The 24,831-nt window shown below is 48.1% G+C and overlaps 1 protein-coding gene across 1 annotated transcript in view; it reads left to right on the forward strand.

The window, feature by feature from the left end:
• LOC138580614 (immunoglobulin superfamily DCC subclass member 3-like) overlaps positions 1-24,831 on the forward strand; it is a 158,986-nt gene that overhangs the window by 40,590 nt on the left and 93,565 nt on the right. Inside the window, exons 2-4 of the mRNA XM_069651287.1 lie at positions 10,465-10,773; positions 21,176-21,320; positions 24,686-24,816. Of these exons, the coding sequence (XP_069507388.1) occupies positions 10,465-10,773; positions 21,176-21,320; positions 24,686-24,816 (585 nt within the window). The remainder of the gene's footprint in view (positions 1-10,464; positions 10,774-21,175; positions 21,321-24,685; positions 24,817-24,831) is intronic.

A 24,831-nucleotide genomic window follows, 5' to 3' on the forward strand; every position in this document is an offset into this window, starting at 1 on the left:
AATTGATAGGCATGAAGAGGTATTTTTTCAGGCAAAGTGTATGGGACCTCTGTCTAACCAGGGGGTTCATTTTAACCTGAGGGAACAACTGGTGTTTTTTAGGGGCCCGCAGGTTCCCAAATGAAAGGTGTCAGTCTGTGGGCAGCAGGACTGGAGACATGGGCACGTGTGTCAGTCTGTGGGCAGCAGGACTGCAGACATGGGCACGTGGCACAAGGCATCAAGGCCGTGCTGGGCAACCTGCTGCCCCCAGACATCTGGGACTACGGCTTGCATGTACACTCACCAATGACTATGGTAGGTTGGCTTGATGTGAATTTTAGGCTAAAACACTGACGGCAACACTATAACCACCACTGTGGAAAATTGTGAAAAAGCAACCTTAAAAAGTGTTTCTTTTCTGGCCCTGCGTCATTTTAGGGGGGATAAGGATGTTTGTCCCCCACAACTTTTGTGGCAAACCATTTTGTCCCACTCATTTGACAGGGGCCCCTTTCATTTAGATGTCATGCCGCACCCCCAACATTTTCAGCAAAGTTACTCCCCTGTTTCTGACCCAGTCATGGTGCTGACTTGGCCACAACTTGAGTGGGGAACCCTTTTATTTGGATGTGGTGAGGGTTATGGGAACTCGCCAAAGACCCCGACAGGCCATTGTGTTCTGTAAGGCCCGTCACTCTCACGTAGGCCCGTAGGACTGGGACACTCTATCGCATGTCAGTCTCAGGCCCCTCTGCCCCCCAAAGGCTATGGCTTGTCAGTCTGTCGCATGCCAGCCTCGGTGCCCTCAGAGGCTATGCTGTGCCAGTCTGTCGCATGCCAGCCTCGGTCCCCTCCGACCCACAGATGTTATGGGGCGTCAGTCTGTCGCATGCCACCCTCGGTCCCCTCGCCGGTCGCATGCCAGCCTCAGTCCTCAGAGGCTGCGGCGTGTCAGTCTGTCGCATGCCACCCTCAGCCCCTCCGGTTGCTGTGGCGCGGTGTCAGGCTCGCACAATGTGCCCGCACGCAGCCCGCCCCTTGCTAGACTTTCGGGTGGGGTGAGAGGAAGGCCTGCGAGGGGATTAGTGATGGCTGAGGCAACTCTTCAGTGCACAGTAAATTCCTTCATTGAAAAAGACAAAACGCGTCGCACTCCTCACTGCTCTCCTGAGAGGGACAGATTCCTGGCGATTTTCCGCCTCCGTCGGACCACGTCAAGCCCACTTTATGTCTTTCTTCGGGGCGAGAGCGGCTTCTCGGGGAGCACAATGGCACGGCGTATGCGCTGGGAACGGCGGCCAGTGTCTGCCGCAGTCAATGCTTCTGTTGGACGTTTTTATGTTCAGAAAAAGCCATAAAACCTCCAGAAAAGACCGGCCAGCAAGTCAAAGACTTCCATCAATGAACCTGTGTAGAAAGCAGGACTCCCAGCTGCGCAGCATCAGAAGTGCCCTCACCCACGCGGGCGTCCCTCCCTCCGCCCACTCTGCCCCTCCCTCCACCCACTCTGCCCTGATTGGGACTTTTGCAAACCCATGCGCTACTCGGCTTTTTGTCTTGCTCCTAGACTTTCAAAACAGACGACCTGGGAGTTCCTTCTGCACAACTGGAGGTGGGTAGCTGCAAGGTTTTGCATCTGTCACTGGCATTTCTCTGGGCAACCCTCCAGACCATCTGGCCACCGATGTTCAGCCTGCCATGCTGTTACAGAAGGAGCAGGACCCTATGCAAATCAGGCTTGCCGTACCCCAAAAGGGGGCAACATGCAGTGGGGAACGAGGTTGTTATTTTGCAGAGTTTTGTGTTAGATTGCCGCATTGCTCTTTTGTTGTGCCAGTCCCAGCAGCTGCAGTCATCGTGCGTATTATCATTCAAATGAAGGTTTCTGTGGTCGCTTGTGGTGTGTGCAGCCGGGATGTGCCCCGGCAGCTCGGGCTACATTGCCCCTTTCGGGGGTTGACCAACCCGACTGTTTATTGGGCGTTTCCCTGCAGTAATGGCAAGACAGAATGTTCTGGGGGTTTTCCGGGGCAAAGCTAGTGGTTATGATTAATTCAAAAACTTCCAGTCAACACCTTTTAGTTTTACCAAAGGGAATTTCACTTGTCTTTTTTTCCTGATACTTGGCGTCCATTTTTTGTTGTAGAAGTCATTTACCCCAAAACTTTTAAGCACTAAACCCGTGCCAATTAATGCATGGAGTGTCACGTTTTTACGCACAGAATTCAACTACTTTCTCTCCCAAAAACTTGACTGAAGCTCCAACTGCAGTGGCTACGTTTGTGCCATGTGAATTGATTGATTGATTTCTTATAAAGCCCAACACGCCCATGGGCCCCAGTGCACACAAAAAGACAAGACAAAACAAACAAAACATAGAAAGATACATGTAAAAAAAACAAAAAAAGCAAGAAGAGCCAAGTCCAGGTAGGTAGGAAAGAAATTACCCACGGTCCACTATCATCTTCAGTTCAGGTGGCGTGTTAATAAAATGATTACAATTAGCGAGAAAACAAGGAAGGTTACTAGGACCACAGCCAGTTATTATACAGTGTGCACCATCCATCGATCTTCGTCCTCCGCCGGACCTTAAAGTCCAAACTTCTCACAATGCCTGGCCCAGTTCCTTGTCGAAGCCAAGCCATAACCTTATTTCTAAGGGCTTCTCTAGCTTCAGGCCCTGTCGATGACATGACATTAGTAATAATAAGATTTCTTTGATCCAAAATCAACCAGCTCTCTTAATGACTTGTCTGCAATATATGGCATCTGCGATTTGCTAAGTCGTGAAACCTTAAAGGGGCTGGGTTTAGTATTCGTATGGTGGCCGTTAGCACCACATGATAAGACCGGGCCCCGTATCGGCATCAGATGTAGGTAGCCCAACATGTGCTTGCCCTTGAATGACCCCGGACGCAGGTAGATCCGGGTGATTGCTCCAGCATATTCTAAGCCTTCAGCTTAGTCTGGCTGACTTTACCTTCAGCCCCTAGTAGGTGGTCTGATAAATGGACCGTCTCCGGTTTATTAGTTGCCAGAATATCATGTTCTTGCGGAAAGATTTGACAGCTCTTATTGACCACCTCCACATTCGGAGCTGGATCTGTTTGAAAGAATTATCCACCATAACCGGTCGCACCAATGTCGCAGCTTTATCCACTAAATCCAGCCATAGGCCAAAATCATAAACGTTTGCACACAGACGAAGATCAGCAGCAATTGTTTCACTATCTGCCATTGAGTCGGAGTAAACTGTTCCGTCTCAGTAGAGCACTCACTACTTGTTCCCAAGGTTCCCACTGGCAAAATAACTTTCTCCCCTTTGTCAGGACCAGGCTGCGGGGACATGAACCCCGGAGGAACTAACCGCTCAATACCATCTGCTCGACCCGTAGCATCTCCATCCAGTACATGGCCAAACTCTCCCTGCTAAAAAAGACCCTTCTGTTGTTACTTCTCCATTTATATCCTCGGATAGACGTATTTTAGCCTCTTGAAGACGTCTGTTCCTTCAAGAACTAGCAGCCATCACTTCCGGTAACCGATTCCTGGATGGGGTTATAGAGTCTCACATGTAATGCCCTGTCTTGTCACCACCATCTCTAAAAAAATATATATTTCGGCAATTTGTAAACGCCACAGCCCACTACAAGACTCTTGGCCCCACCAATGTTCTTAAAGCCCACCATTGTTAAGAAAGGTGAGCAAAGAGATGAGAGGGAAAAAAACAATTGAATTAGCAATGATACGTCAGGGGATCAAAATAACAAGTAACGGGTCAGAAATAGTGGGGAGGGAGTGTTCCGCCGACCCAACTAAAAGGGAAATCTCTACGCACAATGAACTCACTGAGAATTCGCCTCTGCACACTTTGTGCAGATCTCACTAAGTGCATCACACTGTTATACTGCTATACTCTGCCGTGCTCTGCGGGATTACAGACAAATACCAACGTAGACCATTCCACTGTTCCTCTGCAGCTCTTTGCCAGGTGCGGCTGGACCTGTAGACAACTGCTGGGCTTCAGAGGGCACAGCGCAGCAGCAAAGCAACGCAGCAACTGGGGAAGAAGAAGCGCCACCTTAGCTGACAGCGAGCAAACACATGGTTAGAGGAAGGAACCTATGAACTTGAGGAACGTTCAACGTCCACACCATCCAGCCATCAAGCCGCAAACTGAAAGGGCTGCTTCCGACGGCATGACGGAATTGGTTTCTGAATTTGTAGTGGTGCTTTGCAGATGATGCAACAACAAAAAACTCAGCACACACTTGAGACTAGCCACCTCCTCAGCAGTCTTGGACTGTCCGGTAGGGCAATAGCGCAAAGCCAGAGGTCCCATCCCATGATTCGTGTATAGGCCTGTTTTATGGCCCAGAATGGACCACTTTTTCTGGCCATAGTGGGTCAGTTTCATAAGTTACTACACTAGTTTTAACTAATGTTACTAAGCAAATATGTTTTCACATGCATTAATTGCAGCATATTTGACCAAAAACACCCCCTTGCATAGTACGCAAACAGTTGGTTCTGGATAATAATAAATTGTAATGTGTGAATTTGGGCCACTTTTTCCTTGGCATCTGGACGGATTTTATGCAACAGTCCGACCTTCCTCCTGACAAATCCGGGCCCGTGAGCTCACTTGATAGATAGTGAGTCGATAAAGGGTGATGAGGGAGAATTGGGCTCGAAGTGAATGTGCTGCACGCCTTGTAACATACGGAACTGCCAAGTGGTCTCATATTATGTGTGACCCCCTTCAGCACCAGTTTTTGCTTTCTAGTGCTCACTGCTTTTGGGACTTGTGGGCTCATATTTGTGCAACCTAAAAATCAGGACATGCCTCAGAACACAAATTGATATTGGTGAAAATGAAAGACTGGCAGAAGCTTGCCCACATGGCATGGGGACATGTAGCAGCATGGGACATCATAGAGTTTCAGGGAGTCTTAGCCCAGTAATTCATAGGTTTCATTGGTGGAGATGATTTTAACCTTGCCATGCGTGTTCAAAACCTGTTAAAGTGATATCCAGACCCTTCATGAAGTATTATCACCACATTAGAAATATGAGCTTCCAACAGAAAGGACAGATGGCCCTGCAACCAACTGCTTGTGTGTGGCGAGCCTGTGATTTTACCCCAGTTTGCTAAGCCTTGGGGCTTCAATCATCCATAGCGTCGGCTGAGCAGTCCTGGGGCACTGGGAGGAAGGGGAGGAGTAGGGTAGACACCAGAACATGGAGAGTAACGTGGACACTGGCGACAGCAGTTTTGACACTGATGGTTTATGTTCTCTGTAGTCTGCCTTGTCAGCGATCCTATACCTACTGGTCTTGTCTCAGTGCTATATAAATAATAAATAAATAAGTGATGAGGGAGAATCGTTTTGACACTGTGAGTCAATAGAGAGACTCGCTTTGACACTTGGAGGAGTGCAGGAGAATAGTTTTGGCGCTGCGAGTCAATGGGGAGAACAGTTTTGACACTAGGCGTGGTGGGCAGAGTACCATTAACTCTACTATAGATAGGGGAGCAATCTGGTAACTTGAAGATTGTGGGTTAGGCACAGGAATGGGTGGGAGGCCCAGTCAGAAGACTGAATGGAGGAGGGGATTGAACTCTAGGAGTGGTGTGGAGTAGATAGGACACTGGGCAGGGTGGGGGTGTATATTGGACACTTTGAGAGCTCAGGGAGAGTGGTTTGGCCATTTGAAGGGGTAGTTAGAGTTTACTGTACACTGGGCAGTGGTGGAGCGAGGGGGCCCCCCGGTCCTCTCGGGTGCACAGTGTGCCCTCCAGCCTCACACTGGTGCCTTATTATCCACACCTCCCCCTCCCCTCCCCAAGCTGCCTCTGCTACTGACAGTGGGTGTGAAGAGCTACTTGGACAATGCAGGGAGAAAGATTGGGAGAAGTGCAAACATTGATTGGAAACTGGGAGGGATGACATTTGGGTGGAAAGAGTAAACTGAAAACTTTGTCTTGCTCCTAGACTTTAAAAACAGACGACCTGGGAGTTCCTTCTGCACAACTGGAGGTGGGTAGCTGCAAGGTTTTGCATTAGTCACTGTCACTGGCATTTCTCTGGGCAACCCTCCAGACCATCTGGCCACCGTTGTTCAGCCTGCCACGCTGTTACAGAAGGAGCAGGACCATATGCAAACCGGGCTTGCCCCTGCCCTAAAAGGGGGCAACAGTTGCAGTGGGGAACAAGGTTGTTATTTGGCAGAGTTTTGTGTTAGATTGCCGCATTGCTCTTTTGTTGTGCCAGTCCCAGCAGCTGCAGGAATCGTGCGTATTATCATTCAAATGAAGGTTTCTGTGGTCGCTTGTGGTGTGTGCAGCAGGGATGTGCCCCGGCAGCTCGGGCTGGATGGCCCCTTTTGGGGTTTGACCAACCCGGATTTTTATTGGGTCTTTCCCTTCAGTAATGACGAGTAATATTAACAGTAGGGTGCGGGCATAGATTGGACGTGGGGGGACTAGAGAGTTCATTTGGTACTGGGGGTAGTGGGGGAGGGTAGACTGTACATTTAGCTGAGTGGGGAGAGCGGGGGAGGGGGGCACAGGGGAGTGGAGGTGTGGACTGGCACTGGTGTGAGGAAGAGTAGACCTGGGCAGATGGGCTCAGTGTTACAGAATCAGCCACCTGGCTTCAGCGCACCTCTCTTTTCACCCTTTGTCACCCTGCCCTTACGGCTCTGTCACCCTGCCCTTATGGGTCTGTCACCCTGCCCTTACGGCTCTGTCACCCTGCCCTTACGGCTCTGTTACCCTGCCCTTATGGGTCTGTCACCCTGCCCTTACGGCTCTGTCACCCTGCCCTTACGGCTCTGTTACCCTGCCCTTACGGCTCTGTCACCCTGCCCTTACGGCTCTGTTACCCTGCCCTTGCGGCTCTGTCACCCTGCCCTTATGTGTCTGTCACCCTGCCCTTATGGCTCTGTCACCCTGCCCTTACGGCTCTGTTACCCTGACCTTATGGGTCTGTCACCCTGCCCTTATGGGTTTGTCACCCTGCCCTTATGACTCTGTCACCCTGCCCTTACGGCTCTGTTACCCTGACCTTATGGGTCTGTCACCCTGCCCTTACGGCTCTGTCACCCTGCCCTTATGGGTCTGTCACCCTTCCCTTATGGCTCTGTCACCCTGCCCTTACTGCTCTGTCACCCTGCCCTTATGGGTCTGTCACCCTGCCCTTACGGCTCTGTCACCCTGCCCTTACGGGTCTGTCACCCTGCCCTTATGGCTCTGTCACCCTGCCCTTACGGCTCTGTTACCCTGCCCTTATGGGTATGTCACCCTGTCCTTACGGCTCGGTCACCCTGCCCTTATGGGTCTGTCACCCTGCCCTTACGGCTCTGTCACCCTGCCCTTACGGCTCTGTCACCCTGCCCTTATGGGTCTGTCACCCTGCCCTTACGGCTATGTCACCCTGCCCTTACGGCTCTGTCACCCTGCCCTTATGGGTCTGTCACCCTGCCCTTATGGCTCTGTCACCCTGCCCTTACGGCTCTGTTACCCTGCCCTTACGGCTCTGTTACCCTGCCCTTATGGGTCTGTCACCCTGCACTTATGGGTCTGTCACCCTGCCCTTACGGCTCTGTCACCCATCCCTTACGGGTCTGTCACCCTGCCCTTACGGCTCTGTCACCCTGCCCTTACGGCTCTGTTACCCTGCCCTTATGGGTATGTCACCCTGCCCTTACGGCTCGGTCACCCTGCCCTTATGGGTCTGTCACCCTGCCCTTATGGGTCTGTCACCCTGCCCTTATGGCTCTGTCACCCTGCCCTTACGGCTCTGTCACCCTGCCCTTATGGGTCTGTCACCCTGCCCTTATGGCTCTGTCACCCTGCCCTTACGGCTCTGTTACCCTGCCCTTATGGGTCTGTCACCCTGCACTTATGGGTCTGTCACCCCGCCCTTACGGCTCTGTCACCCTACACTTATGGCTCTGTCACCCTGCCCTTATGGGTCTGTCACCCTGCCCTTATGGCTCTGTCACCCTGCCCTTACGGCTCTGTTACCCTGCCCTTATGGGTCTGTCACCCTGCCCTTACGGCTCTGTCACCCTACCCTTATGGCTCTGTCCCCCTGCGCGTGATCCCCCTTTCTGCTATATGGTCCCCGCTCGCTTCTTTCCATCTGACAGTTCCTGTCCACTTTTGCCTCCAGAAGCACTCGTGAGGTCCTGTGAACACTGTGAGTACATCACGTGACTCACATGCCTGTAATGTTGCGTTGGCCCTGTGAGGCTGTAGGGCCTTGGTTCCCACTCTGGCCCTTGGCAATGGCTGTCTCTCTGGTGTTCATTTTGCCTGGTGCATGTGCTGCAGGGGCCATGTTCGGCTCTAGGTTGCATGCTTACACGCTATCATGTGTGCCAGAGGCGGGAGTCAGTGGCACCCTAGACTGGGGCGTGCTCCTTCTAAGCTCATCCTCCATATGTGGCTTTTCCAACAGAATATTGTGCTCTTTTGGACATTTTCCCTGAGTTTCCTAAATGCTGTTCCTTCATTATTTTAACCTCTGTTTCTGAGTAAGTCCGTTTCCCTCCCAGTGCTCTAACCTACAAATGCTTCTTTAACTGAATATGTCGTGTTCCTCAGCTTTTATACTGTGCCAGTCACCAATGTGGTTGCCTTTCAAAGGCGAAGCTTGCCTTTCAAAGGCGAAGCTTGCCAGCAATGTGGGGGATACGGGCGAGGGGTTCCTGCCATGTAGAGCCACGCCCGAGTTCTTTGTGCCACTGGAAAGACTTTCACTGAAGTAAGCATGTTCCTGTGTATTGTGGCTTGCATTCGTTTCTGCCATGGCCTGGTGAAGCCTGTGTCTGACTGCTTCAGATCTCGTTGCACCCGGGCAAGGTGGCGCTGAATGTGTTGGGCTGCAACCTGGGCTTCTCTTGCCACCACTGCCAAGCACTATGGGATAGACCGCAGCCTTAAGGCTGATGCCAGGCCAGCAATGTCTTCCTCGTTAAGCCTGGCCATCCTTTTGCATTGCAACCTATGTGCTTTCACCTTTAGGAGTTTATTTCTATAATTTCTGGATAGATCCCTGCAGAGCTGCAAAACCTGCTCTCGTTTTTCGCTCTCAGGTGACATTACATATTATGTGGGTCTGCGGATGTTTTGACCTACAACTCCCATCAGCCCTCGCCACTATAGTTGGGTGCGGAGCCATGGGAATCGTAGGCGGAAAGATCTGCCGCGCCCACCCCTAGATTAGAGTGGCGGGAAAAGGCCTTTTGCAAGTCACGCTACACGCCACAGAGGCCACTCCTGCGAGAAAAACCCAGAAACTGTGTGCAGGCATATTGCCTGAGGGAAATCCACGCTTGCGACTTGAACTAAACGCTTAGAATGATCTTACGACCTGCCGGTAGTGCCCCTTGAAGCGTGATCCACAGACTTCTCAGGTCGACCTAGTTTGCATGCTTTGAGGAGTGTAAGAAGCGCATACACCGTCGAGGTTGCCTGATGCACTGTATGGGTGATGAGCGATAAGGGCGTTTTGAGTCATTCGGCATCGACTGGCGGCAGTAACTATGGAGCGCAGTCACTATTCCTAAACTGATGCCTGCAAACGCTGTGGTTTGATCAGCCTTACGAAGTAGTGACCAGTTGGGGGACAAGTAGCTACACCGAATCTTACAAATATCTTGGTATTGAAATCCACAGCAGACTTAGTTACACTCCTCTTATTGAAAATAGGGTACGTCGCGCCAAACAGACAGCTCTGCTTGTACGTAGCCTTGTCTCGAATTACGCGGGACACTCATTGAAAGGGATCATGATGTTATATACTCTGTGGCTTACCCCAGTGATAGCTAAACGGTCTAGAGGCCTCTTCTATCCGAAATCTATCCTGGTAGGACAGAGTGGAAGGATATTTTTGGTGAACTGTTTTACGACTTCCCTCCTCTTGCCCTAGTCAATATGTAAGGGTAGAATTGGGCCTTCTCTCGCGAAACACTACCATCTTGCTGCAGAGAAGCTTACTTCCTTTGAAGGCAGTTACCCATCGTGAATGCCAAATGTTACGAACTATAGGTAAGGACATCATTAACCTGGGAGAGACTGATCATATTAGCTTATATGAGGATTTGCGTAAAGAGCTGTATACCCATACAAAGTAGCTATGTCTGTCCGTTTGCTCGTTTTAGTAGCTAGCTGTATGTTTCTATTTTTAATCACTGTTAATGAACATGTTGTCGTCTCGAGTTTTTATTGAAGATTGCTTACAAATACAAGCCATGGTCGTAGGTCATAGTAAAATATCACATGTCTCTTCCAGTGATATCATTGAGGGTTGTGTGAGGTCACTTGAGCTTACCCAATCATTTTGGAGACATTGCATGACTGTCTAATACATCCGATTATGGCCTTCCTATGCAGGTACGGGAGTATGTTATGCTATGTTCAGAACTGTCTGACCTCTAGTAATGACCTTTTCTGTTTTTTGACTCCCAAAGGACCAGGACGAGCTTCAGAGTTAGCATTCGTGATGGAGCCTGCCGACGTCATCGCGGTGAGAGATCGCCCTCTGAATCTGAACTGCCAGCTGGATGGCGAGCCCCCTATCAGCATTGCGTGGCACAAGAATGGGGTCCCCTTGCGAAGTAATGCACACACCGTGGTTCTGAGCAACGGCTCATTGCGGATCGAGAGCTTTCACAAGAAGCGAGGGCCTAGCAACGAGACGGACGTTGGGGAGTATAGTTGCACAGCCCAGAACCGCTACGGCCTGTTGGTCAGCCGCAAGGCGAAGGTGCAGCTAGCATGTAAGTATTCCGGGAGCATGTGCCGGCCCAGGGCCATGAAACCACAGATCTCTGGGGTTAAACACGTGTTCTTCTGCTCCATGGACACTTACCCCAGGTCCATGGGGCTGGACCTGTGCTTGCTATCCTTCGAAGTACCGAACTCCAGTCCCATGGAGGTTTGAACGTACTAGTCTGTCTATCATTAGACACAAACACCCACGAGCCTATTGTGTAGACACTGCTTCTCCTCTCCCCATTGGGGCACACCCCAAACGCCACTCTCTGCACAAGTAACACTGTGCCAAATGCCATACATGTGCAGAAACACTTACCTACCTGACAAACAGGTGTCTGCATCCTGTGGCTCTCCAGATGCATTCGACTGTGCCTCCTATGAACCCTCGTCATTGAGCAGAATGGCTAAGGTGGATGGGAGTTGTAGTGTAAAAAGGCTGAACACCCTTGACATCCGTTAACACAACCAAGAACTGAAAAAAGCCACATGAAACCACAATCCTTACCTCAAGGCTGCCAACAGTTTCACTAACACAAGTCAGGCAGCTAGTGCAGCCATACCTAGGCATTCACGTCACATAAGGCAGCAGTAGACGCAAGCCACATTGGGCCACATGGTTTTGCAAACAGTAAGAGGGCCACCATTTCCATGCAAATTGGCCTCTCAAGACAGTTTCAACACTGGGGGCAACCTAGTTAGTAGATTTCGGAGTTCTGTCACTTGGTGTCCCAGTGCCTTCACTGCTCTTCTGAGTCAATCAGAGAGGCACCAAACTCCATCAGGTGTTAGCAGCCAAAGGGTAAGTGCTGTGAGGAGAGATGCATTGCAAGTCATTTGAACGTTCTTTATCCTAGTAAGCAACGCATGTATTAGTGTGCTTTGGTTTAAAGCAACATTTCACATAGAAAATTACACCAGAGATCATGAATACAATAAAAATGCATGTATATGTATGTATACATGACCCAACAATACAAAAATGTATTATTTAGGTGAAAAATATAATTGCAAAAAGACTTAAGCCAAAATCATTGAAATGAATGTCCCTACCAGACAACAAGTGATTCCAAAATTCATCAGCTTGTAAAATATTCACATTATACACATACGCATTTTTTGAATTAATATATCTTCTAATCCCTGAAAGCAAATACTTAAGAGCCTCAATAGTACTCTTTTCCCAACAAAATCAACATAAACGGAATGCTCTTTCTTTTTGCTTTTATTGTTTGTGTGATCTTGTTTAAACAAACTTTTCACACAATTAGTCAAGATAATCAAGTACAAAACACATACAAAATCCCCCCACAATCCCAGCACTAACTCAAATGTCATCAGGCCTAGTACGGTAGTCGCTTGTTTTGTTCCTTCCCTCCCTTTCTGCACCCCTCTGCCTCAACTTTTGTTTTTCTCCGGCTCTACTATAAATGTCGTCAGGCCTAGTACAGTAGTCGCCTGTCTGTTTCCATTTCCTTGCCACTCTCCCCCTCCCTTCCTTATCTATGTATTAGCTCTTGCACTATCTGAAATATTGTCCGGGTGAGTACGATAGTTAATTCCACATCCTTACTGTTCATGGCCTATAAGAATGTCATGGGGCCTCATTACACAGACGGCAGTAAGGGTTTACCGGTACCGGTAAGGGCACCGGTACCGGTAAACCCTTACCGCCTTACTACGAGGTCCCTTTGCGGGTTGGTACTTTAACGCCTGCTGTTTAGCAGGCGTTAAAAACCAACCCGCAAAGGGACCAGGGTGCTAATTACGGTACCGCAATTTGCGGCACCGTAATTAGCGCCTTCCCCATTCCCATAGAGCCCTATGGGGCAAAAATGGGAATGGGGAAGGGCAATGGGGGAAGGGGGAATTACCACCCCGCCAACCTTGGAATAGGGCGGTAATTCCCCTTTCCTCCAAGGCGGTGCCAGTATTTTACCGGCATGGACCAAGGTGCTAATACACGCCTACCGTGTAATGAGGCCCATTGTATTTTCCCTTCTTCCCTCCCTTGCCTTGAAGCGCTTTGAAACACATTGGGCCTCATTACGACTCAGGCGGTAAGGGTTTTACGGCGGCGTAAACAGCGCCGACCCTTACCGCCTGAGTACGAGGTCCCTTAGCGCCATGGCGGACTTAACACCTGCTTTTAGCAGGTGTTAAAATCCATGGCGCTAAGGGACCATGGAGTTAATTACGCCACCGTAATTTACGGTGGCGTAATTAACGCCTTCCCCACTCCCATTATGCCCTATGGGGCAAAAATGGGAATGGGGAAGGGTAAATGGGGATTGGGGACTTACCGCCCCGCCAAGGTCGGAATGGGGCGGTAAGTCCGCCAACCACCATGGCGTAAACGTAGTTTACGCCATGGTGGTAAAGTCACGGCCCAGGCGGTAACTTACCGCGTGGGTCGTAATGAGGCTGTATAGGCGCTGTATAAATAAACTATCATATCATATATCATATCATATCCAGTTACATAGTAATTTCAAAGTAAAACTCTTATAGTCATAAGACATGCATAGTATAAGGCACAATATGAGATCATTAAAATCAATTTAATTTTCCAAATTTGCAGTTAAAAAGGTTTTCTCAAATTTACTGCCAAGACATTAGAACCAAAACATATCTGACTGTATAGTATCTAAAGTGGCCACAAAGGGATTAAAATATCTCCTATGACAGATCCACCAAATTAGTGAAGGAGGCTAACAGATGTCTGTCCGATTCTAACCTTTATTTCTGCATAATCAGCAAAAGCGGAGTTCTTCGGGAATGTTGTATCTAGACCTGGACGTGCAAGACAGTGTAACAGATTGAGATGCAAAAGGAGAAGGATTCTTTGCAATTCCGTTAGGCCTGATTGTATGTATAAGTAACCATTATGCCTTCTTGCATATTTGTGCGTTTGGTCACCTCAGCAATATTCTGAGTATAAGCCCACTTTTGTACTTTCTCCTTGATATCTTTTTGTATAGCTTCAAAGCATGGGTGTTGCCCAAATCCAAGGCTTTTGTGTAGGATAACTTTCTCTTTTAATCCTGTCAATAGGGATTGCGTGCGCGCTGGCGCATTCTCTAGTAGTCATAATGTCCCATATGAATTTATTGAGCGGGAGCCCTGGCTGCAATAACAAGTTATACAGAAATTAGATAACTCTGATTTTTCCCGTCACACTGATGGAGGTTATCCTCAGTTCAAGCCTAATGCAGTGAGTGTGAGTATTTTTGGAGTACAGCAAACCCAGGATTTTCCTCCAAAATATACCCTCGAGTTTATTGAAGACATCATGATTGTTCAGCGTATGGGCTTCAATCCCATACAGATGACCAGTAATGAGACTTGGTCTATACATGTGAAAAGAGCCTTTATAACTAAAGCCTCCATAATGATGAACAAAGTCTTTAATTGGACCAGCCTTCTGTGGGAATGTTATCCATCTGGTTTAAAGATCCTTCCTCCAAAATTCCGTTGCAATGTTTTGTAAATGCCTCTTAACCTCTCTATTCTGCTTATGTGTATTAATCTACATGACTTTCGTTCTCTTTTCATTGATGCGTAGGGAGTTTTCCCTGGAATACTCCATGAACGCATTGAGGACTCGCTTCATTCCATTGCCACAAAGGTCCAGAAGGTATCCCGTGGTTTTACAGACAATAAACAATTCGAAGTTACTTACTTCGATGCTATTACTTTGAAATCTTCAAAATCGTTTATGTATTTTTGGGGTAATGGGTAAAAGAGGGTGGGGAGGTATTTGTGGTGAGGGCGGGACGATAGGGGAAGGGGGATCTGGAGGGGGGAACCCTAAAAAAAAAAGACAATTTCGAAGGAAAATGTTTATGTGTTTTCAGTCGGTGAAATGACATGGAACCGGTCCAGAATTACAATGTCACCTGCATAGCCCATCCCTTGGACGTGGTTATGGGCAATTTTTCGTGTGAAAGCACGTAGGTGGCCCAAATATGCGGGCATGTCCGAAATGTATAAATTAAAAAGCGGAGGGGCTAAAATGCACCCCTGCTTCAATCCAACATCGGTATTTACTGGACCAGATAATCTACCACAGCTATGCAAGGGTACCTGAATTGAGGTATTGCTATAAAATGTATAGATTTGAGCAATCCCAACGGAATGCTCCATTGTATTAGTTTGGCCCATGATCTTTTTCTGTTGACCTTATCGAAAGCCATGCTGAACTCAACGTAAGTCACGTAACGAGGGGCAGTTGCCCTTTCCGTCAGTCTCTTGAGAATGTAGATACCCTGTTTGTAATACAAGTCACAGGCTTTGAGCCGTGGCCCCCTTATACAGTACTTCTTGAAATATGGTAGCAAATACCTTCCCTGCGGCATCTAGCATACCTAAAAGTCTGTAATTTACGGGATCCACTCGGTTCCCCTTTTTAAAAACCGGCACCAAATAGACTATTGCCAGGAACCCAGAAGTCTACCTTCTCTTAATACCTTCCCAAAACTGTTCAGTAAAACAGGCACCCACGATTCCTCATTTGCCTGTAAGTTGGCGTTAGACAGGCCATCGGGTCCTGGAGTGCGAGAGTTTTCCAGGTTTTGAATGCGCGTGGCTCTGGAGAACTCACCAATATCTAAAGTAATCGGTTTATCATTACATTACAAAGCTCTTTCAATGCCCGCCTTGCGCCAAGAATTTCATGCGTTTCTAAAAGATTAAGTCATAATGGTACGTATATGCTTAGGCCCTCCCCATTACGGTCACGTTGGTTTTGGTTAGTTCTACTTATGTATAACTAAGCTTGCAAGCTACACAGTCCCAGCGAGGCCTTCTCCATGAGGTTTAAGGTGGGCACATGCAGGAGGAAGATGTGGAGCAGCTGGGTCGGGGCGGGCCACAGTCTGGAAGACGCCCTCAAGAGATGTGGGTTGCCACTCTAGATTGCCCCCGGCTAGTTGCATTGGTGCCTTCCCATGGGGAGCATATCCCGCTGGTGGCACTGGGCATTCCCATGCAGATTTTGCTCCGTGGGTGGCACTGCACATTCCCATGGGGAGCCTACTCTGTTGGTGGCACAGGGTATTCCCATCGGGGGTCTATTCCACGGGTGGCACTGGGCATTCCCATGGGTGTCTACTCCGTTGATGGCACTGGACATTCCCATGGGGACTCTACCCCGTTGGTGGCAAAGGGGATTCACATGGGGAGCCTACTCTGTTTCTGGCACTGGGCATTCCCATGGGGACTCTACTCTGTTGGTGGCACAGGTTATTCCCATGGGGTGTCTACTCCGCGGGTGGCACTGGGCATTCCCATGCAGAGTCTACTCCATTGGTGGTACAGTGTATTCCCATGGGTTGTCTTCCCCGCTGGTGGCACAGGGAATTGGCATATGGAGTGTACTCCGCTTGTGGCATAGGGATTTCCCGTGGGGGGTCTACCACGCTGGTGGCACCGGGCATTCCCATTGGGAGCCTACTCCGTTGGTGGCACTGGCCATTCCCATGGGGCGCCTACTCCATTGGTGTTACAGGGTATTCCCATTGGGTGTCTAACCCGCTGGAGGCACTGGGCATTGTTATGTGGAGTCTACTCCGTTTGTGGCATTGGGCATTCCAGGGGGGTCTACCATGCTGGTGGCACCGGGCATTGCCAGGGGGAGTCTACCCCGCAGTTGGAATGGTAGAGGACAAACGATTATCCCATCAGCTCTTGCAATGAGTCTTTGGTATCGCAGATTGGTGTGTGAGGAGCGCAGAGGGTGGGTGGATGTGTCCTGGAGGTAGGGGACTTAGCCGTTCAGACACTTACATTTAAGGCAGAGCCTCTTGATCCGTAAAATGCCCCCCCCAAACCTCCACCCCCCCCCCCCGCCTGCCAAGGAGGGCTCTGAGGCCCAGCGTCATACTGCAGTGCGCGTTTACAACCATGTAGGGACCACTCTTTTTTTCAGAGTGCTGGACTTTGTAATGGTTGAAATTTGTGAGCATAAGCTCTTCTTGGTTTGATCCTCCACAGGAGACCAACAACAGGAGGCAGGCCGCATACCATCAATCCTTCTATCAGTCAAGAAAGAGTCAGGGATCTTTCTAGAGAATGCCTCCCGCTAGCCACGAGGCCTGCTTCCTGGTCAGAGCTGTCGAGCATTGGCTGCGTCCTCTGTTACTCTGGCATCATAGATCGCAGGGCCGGCTCATCAACCCGCAGCCTCCCTTTGTCCTCAATGTAGAATCTTATGTTGGGCGGAGGTGCGTGTACGGTCCCCCGGCCTGGTCCAGCTGCCCCCCAGCTCACCCCATGCCCTCTTGATAATGGAGGCCATTTGCACAGGGACATTGCCCTGAGTTATGGCCGCTCCTGCGCCCCATATCGGAGGCGAGGCGGGAAAGGCACAGGGTTGATGGGAAGGACACATTTCAATGAGAATGGGGGGCAGAGGCAAAGGGGGCGGGCGCTGCCCAGGACCTTTATAACCCAAGCTGTTAGGAGAAGAAACAGCCAGCCACGTCCCTCCCCAACCCAAGGAAGAGTTATAGGTCATTATAATTATAATGCAAGCCCAGGATGGGGGTGGGGGGGGGGGGGGGGGTGAACACCGAAAAGAGAGTCTATTCCAGATAGATTCGGTTCCAGGGGAGATCATGAAAGGCAGTCCCTGACATGCTGCTTGCTCTGCCACCCACCCTACTGGCTCCACACTGACGGGAAATGTCCCTATTTGCCTACAGGCCTCTCTTCCGCCAACTCTCCCTCACTCATCCATGCTCGGTCCTCGGTGGCGTCTTTCTTGCTCCTTCTTTTGTTTCTAGTGTCCTTTTTCTGCTGCCTTATTCTCCCCGCCTCTTTCCATTATTTTCTCAATGAGAACAAATTCAACTCCTCTGTCCAGATGCTGTCAAGCGGAACCTTAAAACGGGGCAAAATGGAGACTGTGCTCGGCAGTGAAAGACTCGCATTAAAAGCGTGAGATCTCAAGGCCTCCTGGTCCATCTCCTCTATATGTCTATCTCTATTCTTTTATCCAACCCACTTTTCTGGTCATTCTATTTAAATGGGGAGCGCTTAGATACCGTTCGCTTCTATAAATGGAGCGATACCTGTCACCATATCAACTCAGCCTCTTGCGTGACATTTTATTAGTCGGTTCTACAATGGGTCATTCCCACCAGATTTCAAAAGGGCCCCCCATCATTCCAGACAAGACACAGCTGGTATCCAAGAGGTTGTCCCATGGCGGGACCCACCTCTTCAGGGCTGAGAAGCTCACCTGACCCGGACCCTGGCCCTGGTCATTGAGATCAAGCACTTGCTTCAGGCCAGCCTGCTCCGCCAGAGCCCCAGCAGAAATAGCTCTGTTAGTTAAGGTACACGTTTTCTAAATAGGTGTGGAATCTGCTGATCGTCGGTTCGAATCCAAGAAGGGTCTTTAACCCATTCAATGCGGATACAATAATTACAATTACTTCGGTTAATAGTGACACCTGTTATCACAGATCCAGGGGTCCACAGTTTAAGTAAGTACAACATACAAATAAAATATGAAGTGGTGGTATGCGCCTTTCCTGCTAATAGTTTTATTATATCGCGTCTGTAATAGCTTAATACAGGGGAGTGGCCAATTCACAAGGACTGCGGCCAGAGATTATGCAGGCTTCTACAAAGAAACATCTCCCTGAGAACAATAGCAATGGGCACCTATCTACTTAGGCCTGATTCAGAAAGGGTTTTAAGTGAGTAGCGTAAGACAACACTTGCGCTGTAAATTAAAACTGGACATGCCATTTTCAAGGAACTAGGCGCCGAAGGTGTGGACATTAGACATGTCAGCAAATACGGGTGGAATAAGGTGGGATTCACAAAGGAAGAACAGTTACGCCAAAATCTGTGAGAGTGCGCGCGCGTAAAGAGCGCGCGCGCGTAAAGAGCGGAGCGCATTCTCTGTCTTTGAATCGTTCAAGGTGGATTGTTAAACATTTATCTTCTTATTCGCCTCCCTCTTCCCCTTTTCTACCTGTACCCAAAGCATTCGGGCACAGCGACAAATGCCACCAGATAAGTGTGGCAAGACCATGCAAACACATTTCCAAACACCAATGACGTGGCAATCGTCTTCAATCTCAATAATGGAGCTGAGAACAGTGCAGTCGCTAAATGTGCACTCAACCGTCAGGATTGGACAGGCACCAGCAGCCTCTGCCTCAACCCTAGTAACACGGAGGCCATCTTTGGTATCTCAACCCCCTCTGCTTTGTGTGGCCTGATTCCATGCACCTGCACCCCAAATCTGAAGTCTGCTAACAACTCGGGGGTTATTTTAGGTTATATGTGATTTTAACGAATCACAAAACAGCGAATAACAACTTTTTCTCCAAGCCCCCCATTTTTTATATTCATACTTTCCCCCAACCCCAAAACTACTATTCCCATTCCCATTCCCAACGACATATATATAGTTTTAACATATTCGTTATTTTTTCATGTTTTTGGTTTGTTAAAAATTCAATGAGTTATTTTTCATTCGTTAAAATCACTGCATACCTTATTTTCGACTCCTCACTTTCTTTCAATCCACAAATGCCATGTAATGTACCGTAAAGTGGTCCTGTGTAGGACCCTTCGGTCATTGTTGTAGCCGCACTGCGCATGGCTCTGCAATTAAAGAGGGGTCGTTAGTGGGCTCGCAGGAGAGGCAGATGCCACACCTGTGGAGTTGATGGGTGCAGCTCAGAAGTACCCAGGTCCTGTGTGCTGAACGGCTTTGTTTGGGTTTGGCAGACACACCTGGGAGGGTACGACGTCATTTCATCGCCGGATGTTTTTTCGTTGGGTTTTTTGCCACAGATTTCCTTTCCCAAAAAATCATTTTATTTTTTGGGGGGGTTAAAAAAATTATATAAATTGTGTGTGGGTGTACGGGGATATAAAAATAATTAAAGGGGATGGTGGCGTTGGGGGGGTAACCCCCCCCAAAAAAATCGATGATTTTTTTCGAAATAAAATCTGCGGTCAAAAACCCTGCGATGAAACAGCAGGTGATCGAATCACATGGAACCCCTTGGAGTACGTTATCCGAACGGGAGAGCTCCAGATTTGATAGACTACAGTGCTTTGGGTCTGGTGGCTGCTGATATGGGGGAGTGTGATAGGGCTAAAGAAGAGAGCTTAAACGATCAGGAGCAGATGTGCCATTGGCTAGGCCTGTGGCGGCCGTCTGTGGAAGATTGTGTGTGCATGGGCGTAATTTTATGGGGGGGCACGGGTGATTGTCCCCGTTAGTAGGGTGGTGGGAGCGGAATCACCAGAAAATCCCATTTCAAACACCATATGGTAAGGAAAATCATACCCTATCTAGAAATGCCCTAAAAAATTGACCTGACCAAGCCCTGATCATCTCAAGTCTAGAACACAGTAACACTCTCTACTAACACTCTCTACTCTGGCCTAAGCAAGTCTACCACCCACCTCTATCAAATCATTCAACATAGACAAAACACTCAGCTAGCTCCCCATAGACTGCAATGCAGCCTACAAAACACTTGGCCTCGTACACAGGATTGTCTTCTCCATGGTCCTAAATACCTGGACACTTAACTGATAATCTACCAGCCAGCAAGGACATCAGGTAAATAGGTGGAGGTTGGTCAGTGATTGGTGTGGGACGCTCAGTAAAGGGTGTTCAGCACTAAGCAGTGAGGCATGTTCAGCAGAGATAGTACGTACAGGGAGGAGGGAAAGCGCAAGAGTGGAGAAGCACTAGCGGTTACGATTTAGGTTTTGTGGTCCCATGGAGTAAGGGTGTGTTAGGAAGTCACCTGTGTTTTGGTCTTGGTATTTGAGCCGCTAAGTGATTGCCGGGTTGCAATGGTAGCAGTTAGTTTTATACCCTTTCTTTGCGGTTTCTCAGTTCTCTCTGGAAAGTTTTCAAGGAAGGAACGGCGTGAAGCTTTGGATGGAGGAAGTTCAAGATTCCTTGTGCTTGAGCTCCATAATGTTTTTTAGCTCAAAATTTAGGCTGCAGATTGATTTGTGTTAATTCTCTCAATATTGACTCCATATTTGTGCTACGTATCAGCTAATGGAAGCTATCTTTCTTCATATCTCACCAAATATTGAAAGGAAAGAGCCATGTGAGGTATAAAGTCCTGACTCCAATAAGTAAACACAGTAAAAAGTATATGAAAAGCCTGAGTTGTGTGGACTGTAGGAAGGCCGTGTTACTCTATAATTTGTAATCGTATTCCTCATTGGCTTTCGCAACCCTTATCAGGTAAGGTCAGGGGTATATCTTACTCATCACTTGTTACCTACATCTATTGCTCTTTTAATACTCAGTAAAGCAGAACGCTGGGGTATGTAAAAGGCCCATAACCGCTGAAAATGGCGTTCGCAGTTAGATTAACATGTGTCGCTACCCGTTTTCTACCCATGCAGCACTACCAAAGTTCCTCATGCACCCTGAGTCAATGGCTGTGGAAGAAGGCGGCGTGGCCCGGTTCCAGTGTCTTATCTATGGCGTACCGGAAGCGGTCATCACCTGGGAGCGCAACCGGACTGCACTCACTACAGAGGACTACAGGTAAGTGGGCGCTTCAGCCGAGCAAAAGCATGGAGGAAAGGAAAGTCCTGCCTCACTTTCTAGAGGCTAGAGCATAGTTCTTGGGCATAAAGCTAGTTCTGGCTAGTAAGGGTAGTGCCCTGCCCCTGGCATGTGCAGCTGTATGCTCTATTCTGCAGTGTTTCGTTCGCAGGAACCTCCCCTACCGTTGAGGTGGGCATACAGACTCTGGTGATAGTAACGGTGTCCTAGCAATGTAGAAGTCCTCAGCCTGCACTGAATTAGTCCCTGGCGCTTATGAAGGTTCTCATGTGAGAGAAGCTCAGTGCCTCTGTGATTGACAGTGGCTGGGCCATGAAGCTGGTGGCATCTCTGAGGGACATTCCTGACTCAGTGTAGCTGGGACATGGAACTGGGTTTCTCTGAGGCACTCTGGTTTAAGAGCACCTGGAACTAGTGATATTTCTCAGGGGGCACACAGCTGAGTGTTTCTGGGGCACAGAGGTAGGGGTATCTTTCAGGGGCACTACAGGCTGAAGGTATCCTGGGGGTGGAGTTGTAGCACCTATCAGGGACACTTGTGGCTGAATATGGCTGGGGCATGAAGCAATGAGTATCTTTGGAGCAATCTTGGCTGATGATATTGGAGGCCTGGTTCCAGTAGCATCTATCCGGGATACTATAGACAAAGGGTATGTGTTGCAAGCAACATTGATATTTCTAAGGGACATTTTTAGCTCAGGGTATCTGGTTGCTCCCAGCAGTGAGTATCCGGGGCATTTAACTGTTAGTATTTCTCAGGGGCTCTCTTGTTTAAGGGGGACTGACATGCACCATGAATATACCACAGGGGGTTGCAGGTCTCTCCTTTTCTGAGACTGAACTATTTTTACTGGAGATCTCTTCAGGTCCTCAATGGGTCTTCCAGATAAGGGAAAGTCTAGCCCCTTATTCTCCAAGATTGAAACTCTTGGACAGGTAGATCCTCCCCTCCCTGTGTTGAGAGGTCTTCACCACCATAGGCACAACAGATGGATAGATGGTGCCATTATGGCAGGCAGTGGGCAGATGTACTCAGTGCTTTGTCAATTACCTGTAAAGAAGAAATATTTACACCTTTTTTGGACTTGAAATCTGAACAAGTTCCAAGAAAAAGAGAAATCAAGATGGCTCCTTTAAGTCAAATTTGATCGCCATTAAGAGAACGAGTCTGGATGCGTGGTGTTGGCTTTCTAGATGTTGTTGCTGTTTGGCGATTGGGTCCACCTGCTGCTGCTCCCCCGATCACTATGTTCCCAATACTCTTGGGCATACCACAGAAGTGAAGCGAGGTGCCCAAGTGGTATGGTCAGCCAAGATTTTATAGACAAAAGGGCAGACTATGTAGGGCTGTGCACTGAAACAAATCCTCCTCCAAAGGTGAGGATAAGAAGCATGTGGCTTCAGACCGCTTCCTGCTGACCAATATTTTAATTGTAGATTACCATGAAGGACTCCGACCACTTAACAAGTATTCAGCCGGTCTGCTTGAACGACACAAAGGCGCACATACACAGGAACTGGACACACTAGAGCAGAACGAGTCAAGGAGTGTTATTCATGAGCTACTTTGATTTTCAGCGTATTTTGTTTTTATTTACAGCATATTTTTATTTCCCATACTTAATATTCTAAATGTAACATCGACGTTTTTCGAGTCTCCAGTGTCCATTTCAAGGCAGACTCAGACACAAATCTAAATAACACATAAAGAAGGTACCAAGATAAATTGGTGGAAGAATTGTGCAACTTAATATGATTCATGTAATATCGATATAGAGATGCGCAAGACTGAGATCTTTTGTGGAAATACAAATCAGTGGTACAGATTTAAAATATGTTTCAAGTACTACAGTTGTCGAAAGAAACGCAACCTCAAATGAGCAAAATCTAAAGCAAGGGCTCAGCTAACCAGTGTCGCGCAAAACAACGGATGTGCATTCCGGCGTTCTTTAAGATTGGAAGTGAAGATCAGTGAAAGAATTGTTTTGGAAAAAAACGCTAGCAGGTATTTAACTTAGCAATGTATCTTTCCCTACTGTCAGCCCTACAGATAATGAGTGTACCGACCACTTTTACTCCCTAAGAATAGGCAAATACTCCTCAAAAATAAAAATAGGGAGTAAAAATACTGCCAACAAAAAATAGGAAACAGACAAGTAGAACCTTGTGCCCCAGCTTTCATCCACGTAGATTAATTGATATGTTTGGACCAGTCGTGCACATAGTACTACACGAAGAAACTACTATCATTACTGCCTGATCGGAAGAAGTAAACTTGTATATTTTAATGTGCATGAATAACAAGTAGCAAAGAAAAAATTGTTACAAAAACATTTCAGTTTTCCATAATAAAACATAGTTCACTGTCTTCAAGAATACTTTCATTGGGAATTGGACATACACTTTTACTTCCTAACAAATAATTTTACTCCCAACTTTAAAAAATGGGGAGTAAAATACTCCCACTTCCAAATCTTATCTGGAGCACTGCCCACGATGTTCCAGTGACATCCCTGATGTTCCTGTGACATCCCTGTCAAGCCCATCTTATGACTGTAATGGACATCGATAAAGGACTACATATAGAATGGGGCCGACTCTAATGGAGAGAGAAGAAATCCATGTATGTATGAAAAGGGAGAAAGACTGGTGTTTCTCTTTTCGTACAGATATAGATTAACAATAATGTAAGAAAGAGGGTGGGTATTGTGTAAAGGTTGTTGCTTAAATACTATATAGAAGTGTGTCTCGAAGGTAAAGAAGCGTAAGCCCATTGCCCATTTTTCTAAGGCATGGCCAGTCAGTCCACCATAAGCTGATGGTAAGCCCCGAAGACAGACTCATGCTAATCAAATGATGGTTTTTAAGGGATTAAAGGAAATACTTACAAGTAAAGGCTACTTTGCCTCCAGACCTAAAAACAGATTTCTGTGAGTTTTTTAAACATTTTCTCTCAACACGGCTAACTAAAGATCATTGGAGTAGTCCTATTTTAAAATATTCTGAACCCGCCCATACCTGGGAATTAGTGTGATGTCTAGACCTATAGTCCCGTCTCTGCTGAAACAATATATACGCCTGTGTGTTAAAAAAAAAGTATTTAGTTATTCATAGACATGTCCTAAGATTTAAACTCTAAAAAGCAATTATTGCCAGACTTTCATTTATCAAGCTGGTGCATTCTGGGAGATATAGTCTTGGCTCACATCCTTGGAACTATTGAATTTGACTGCCAGCTTATAACAGGTACTAAACGTGTGTGTGTGTGTGTGTGCGTGTGTGTGTGCGCGCGCGCATGGTTATGGTTCATGATCTAAATATGTACATCATTGTCCACTCTCTAGACTTACCTTATTGCCGACGGGCATCCTGCAAATCACGGGGGTCCGGCGGTCTGACACCGGTGCCTACCGGTGCGTGGCCACCAACATCGCCAACACCAGATACAGTCAGGAGGCCGAGCTGTCCATCACAGGTGAGTACTGGAGGG

This window comes from Ambystoma mexicanum, chromosome 1p (genome assembly GCF_040938575.1).
Source record: "Ambystoma mexicanum isolate Mex_15411 chromosome 1p, UKY_AmexF1_1, whole genome shotgun sequence".
NCBI lineage: Eukaryota > Metazoa > Chordata > Amphibia > Caudata > Ambystomatidae > Ambystoma > Ambystoma mexicanum.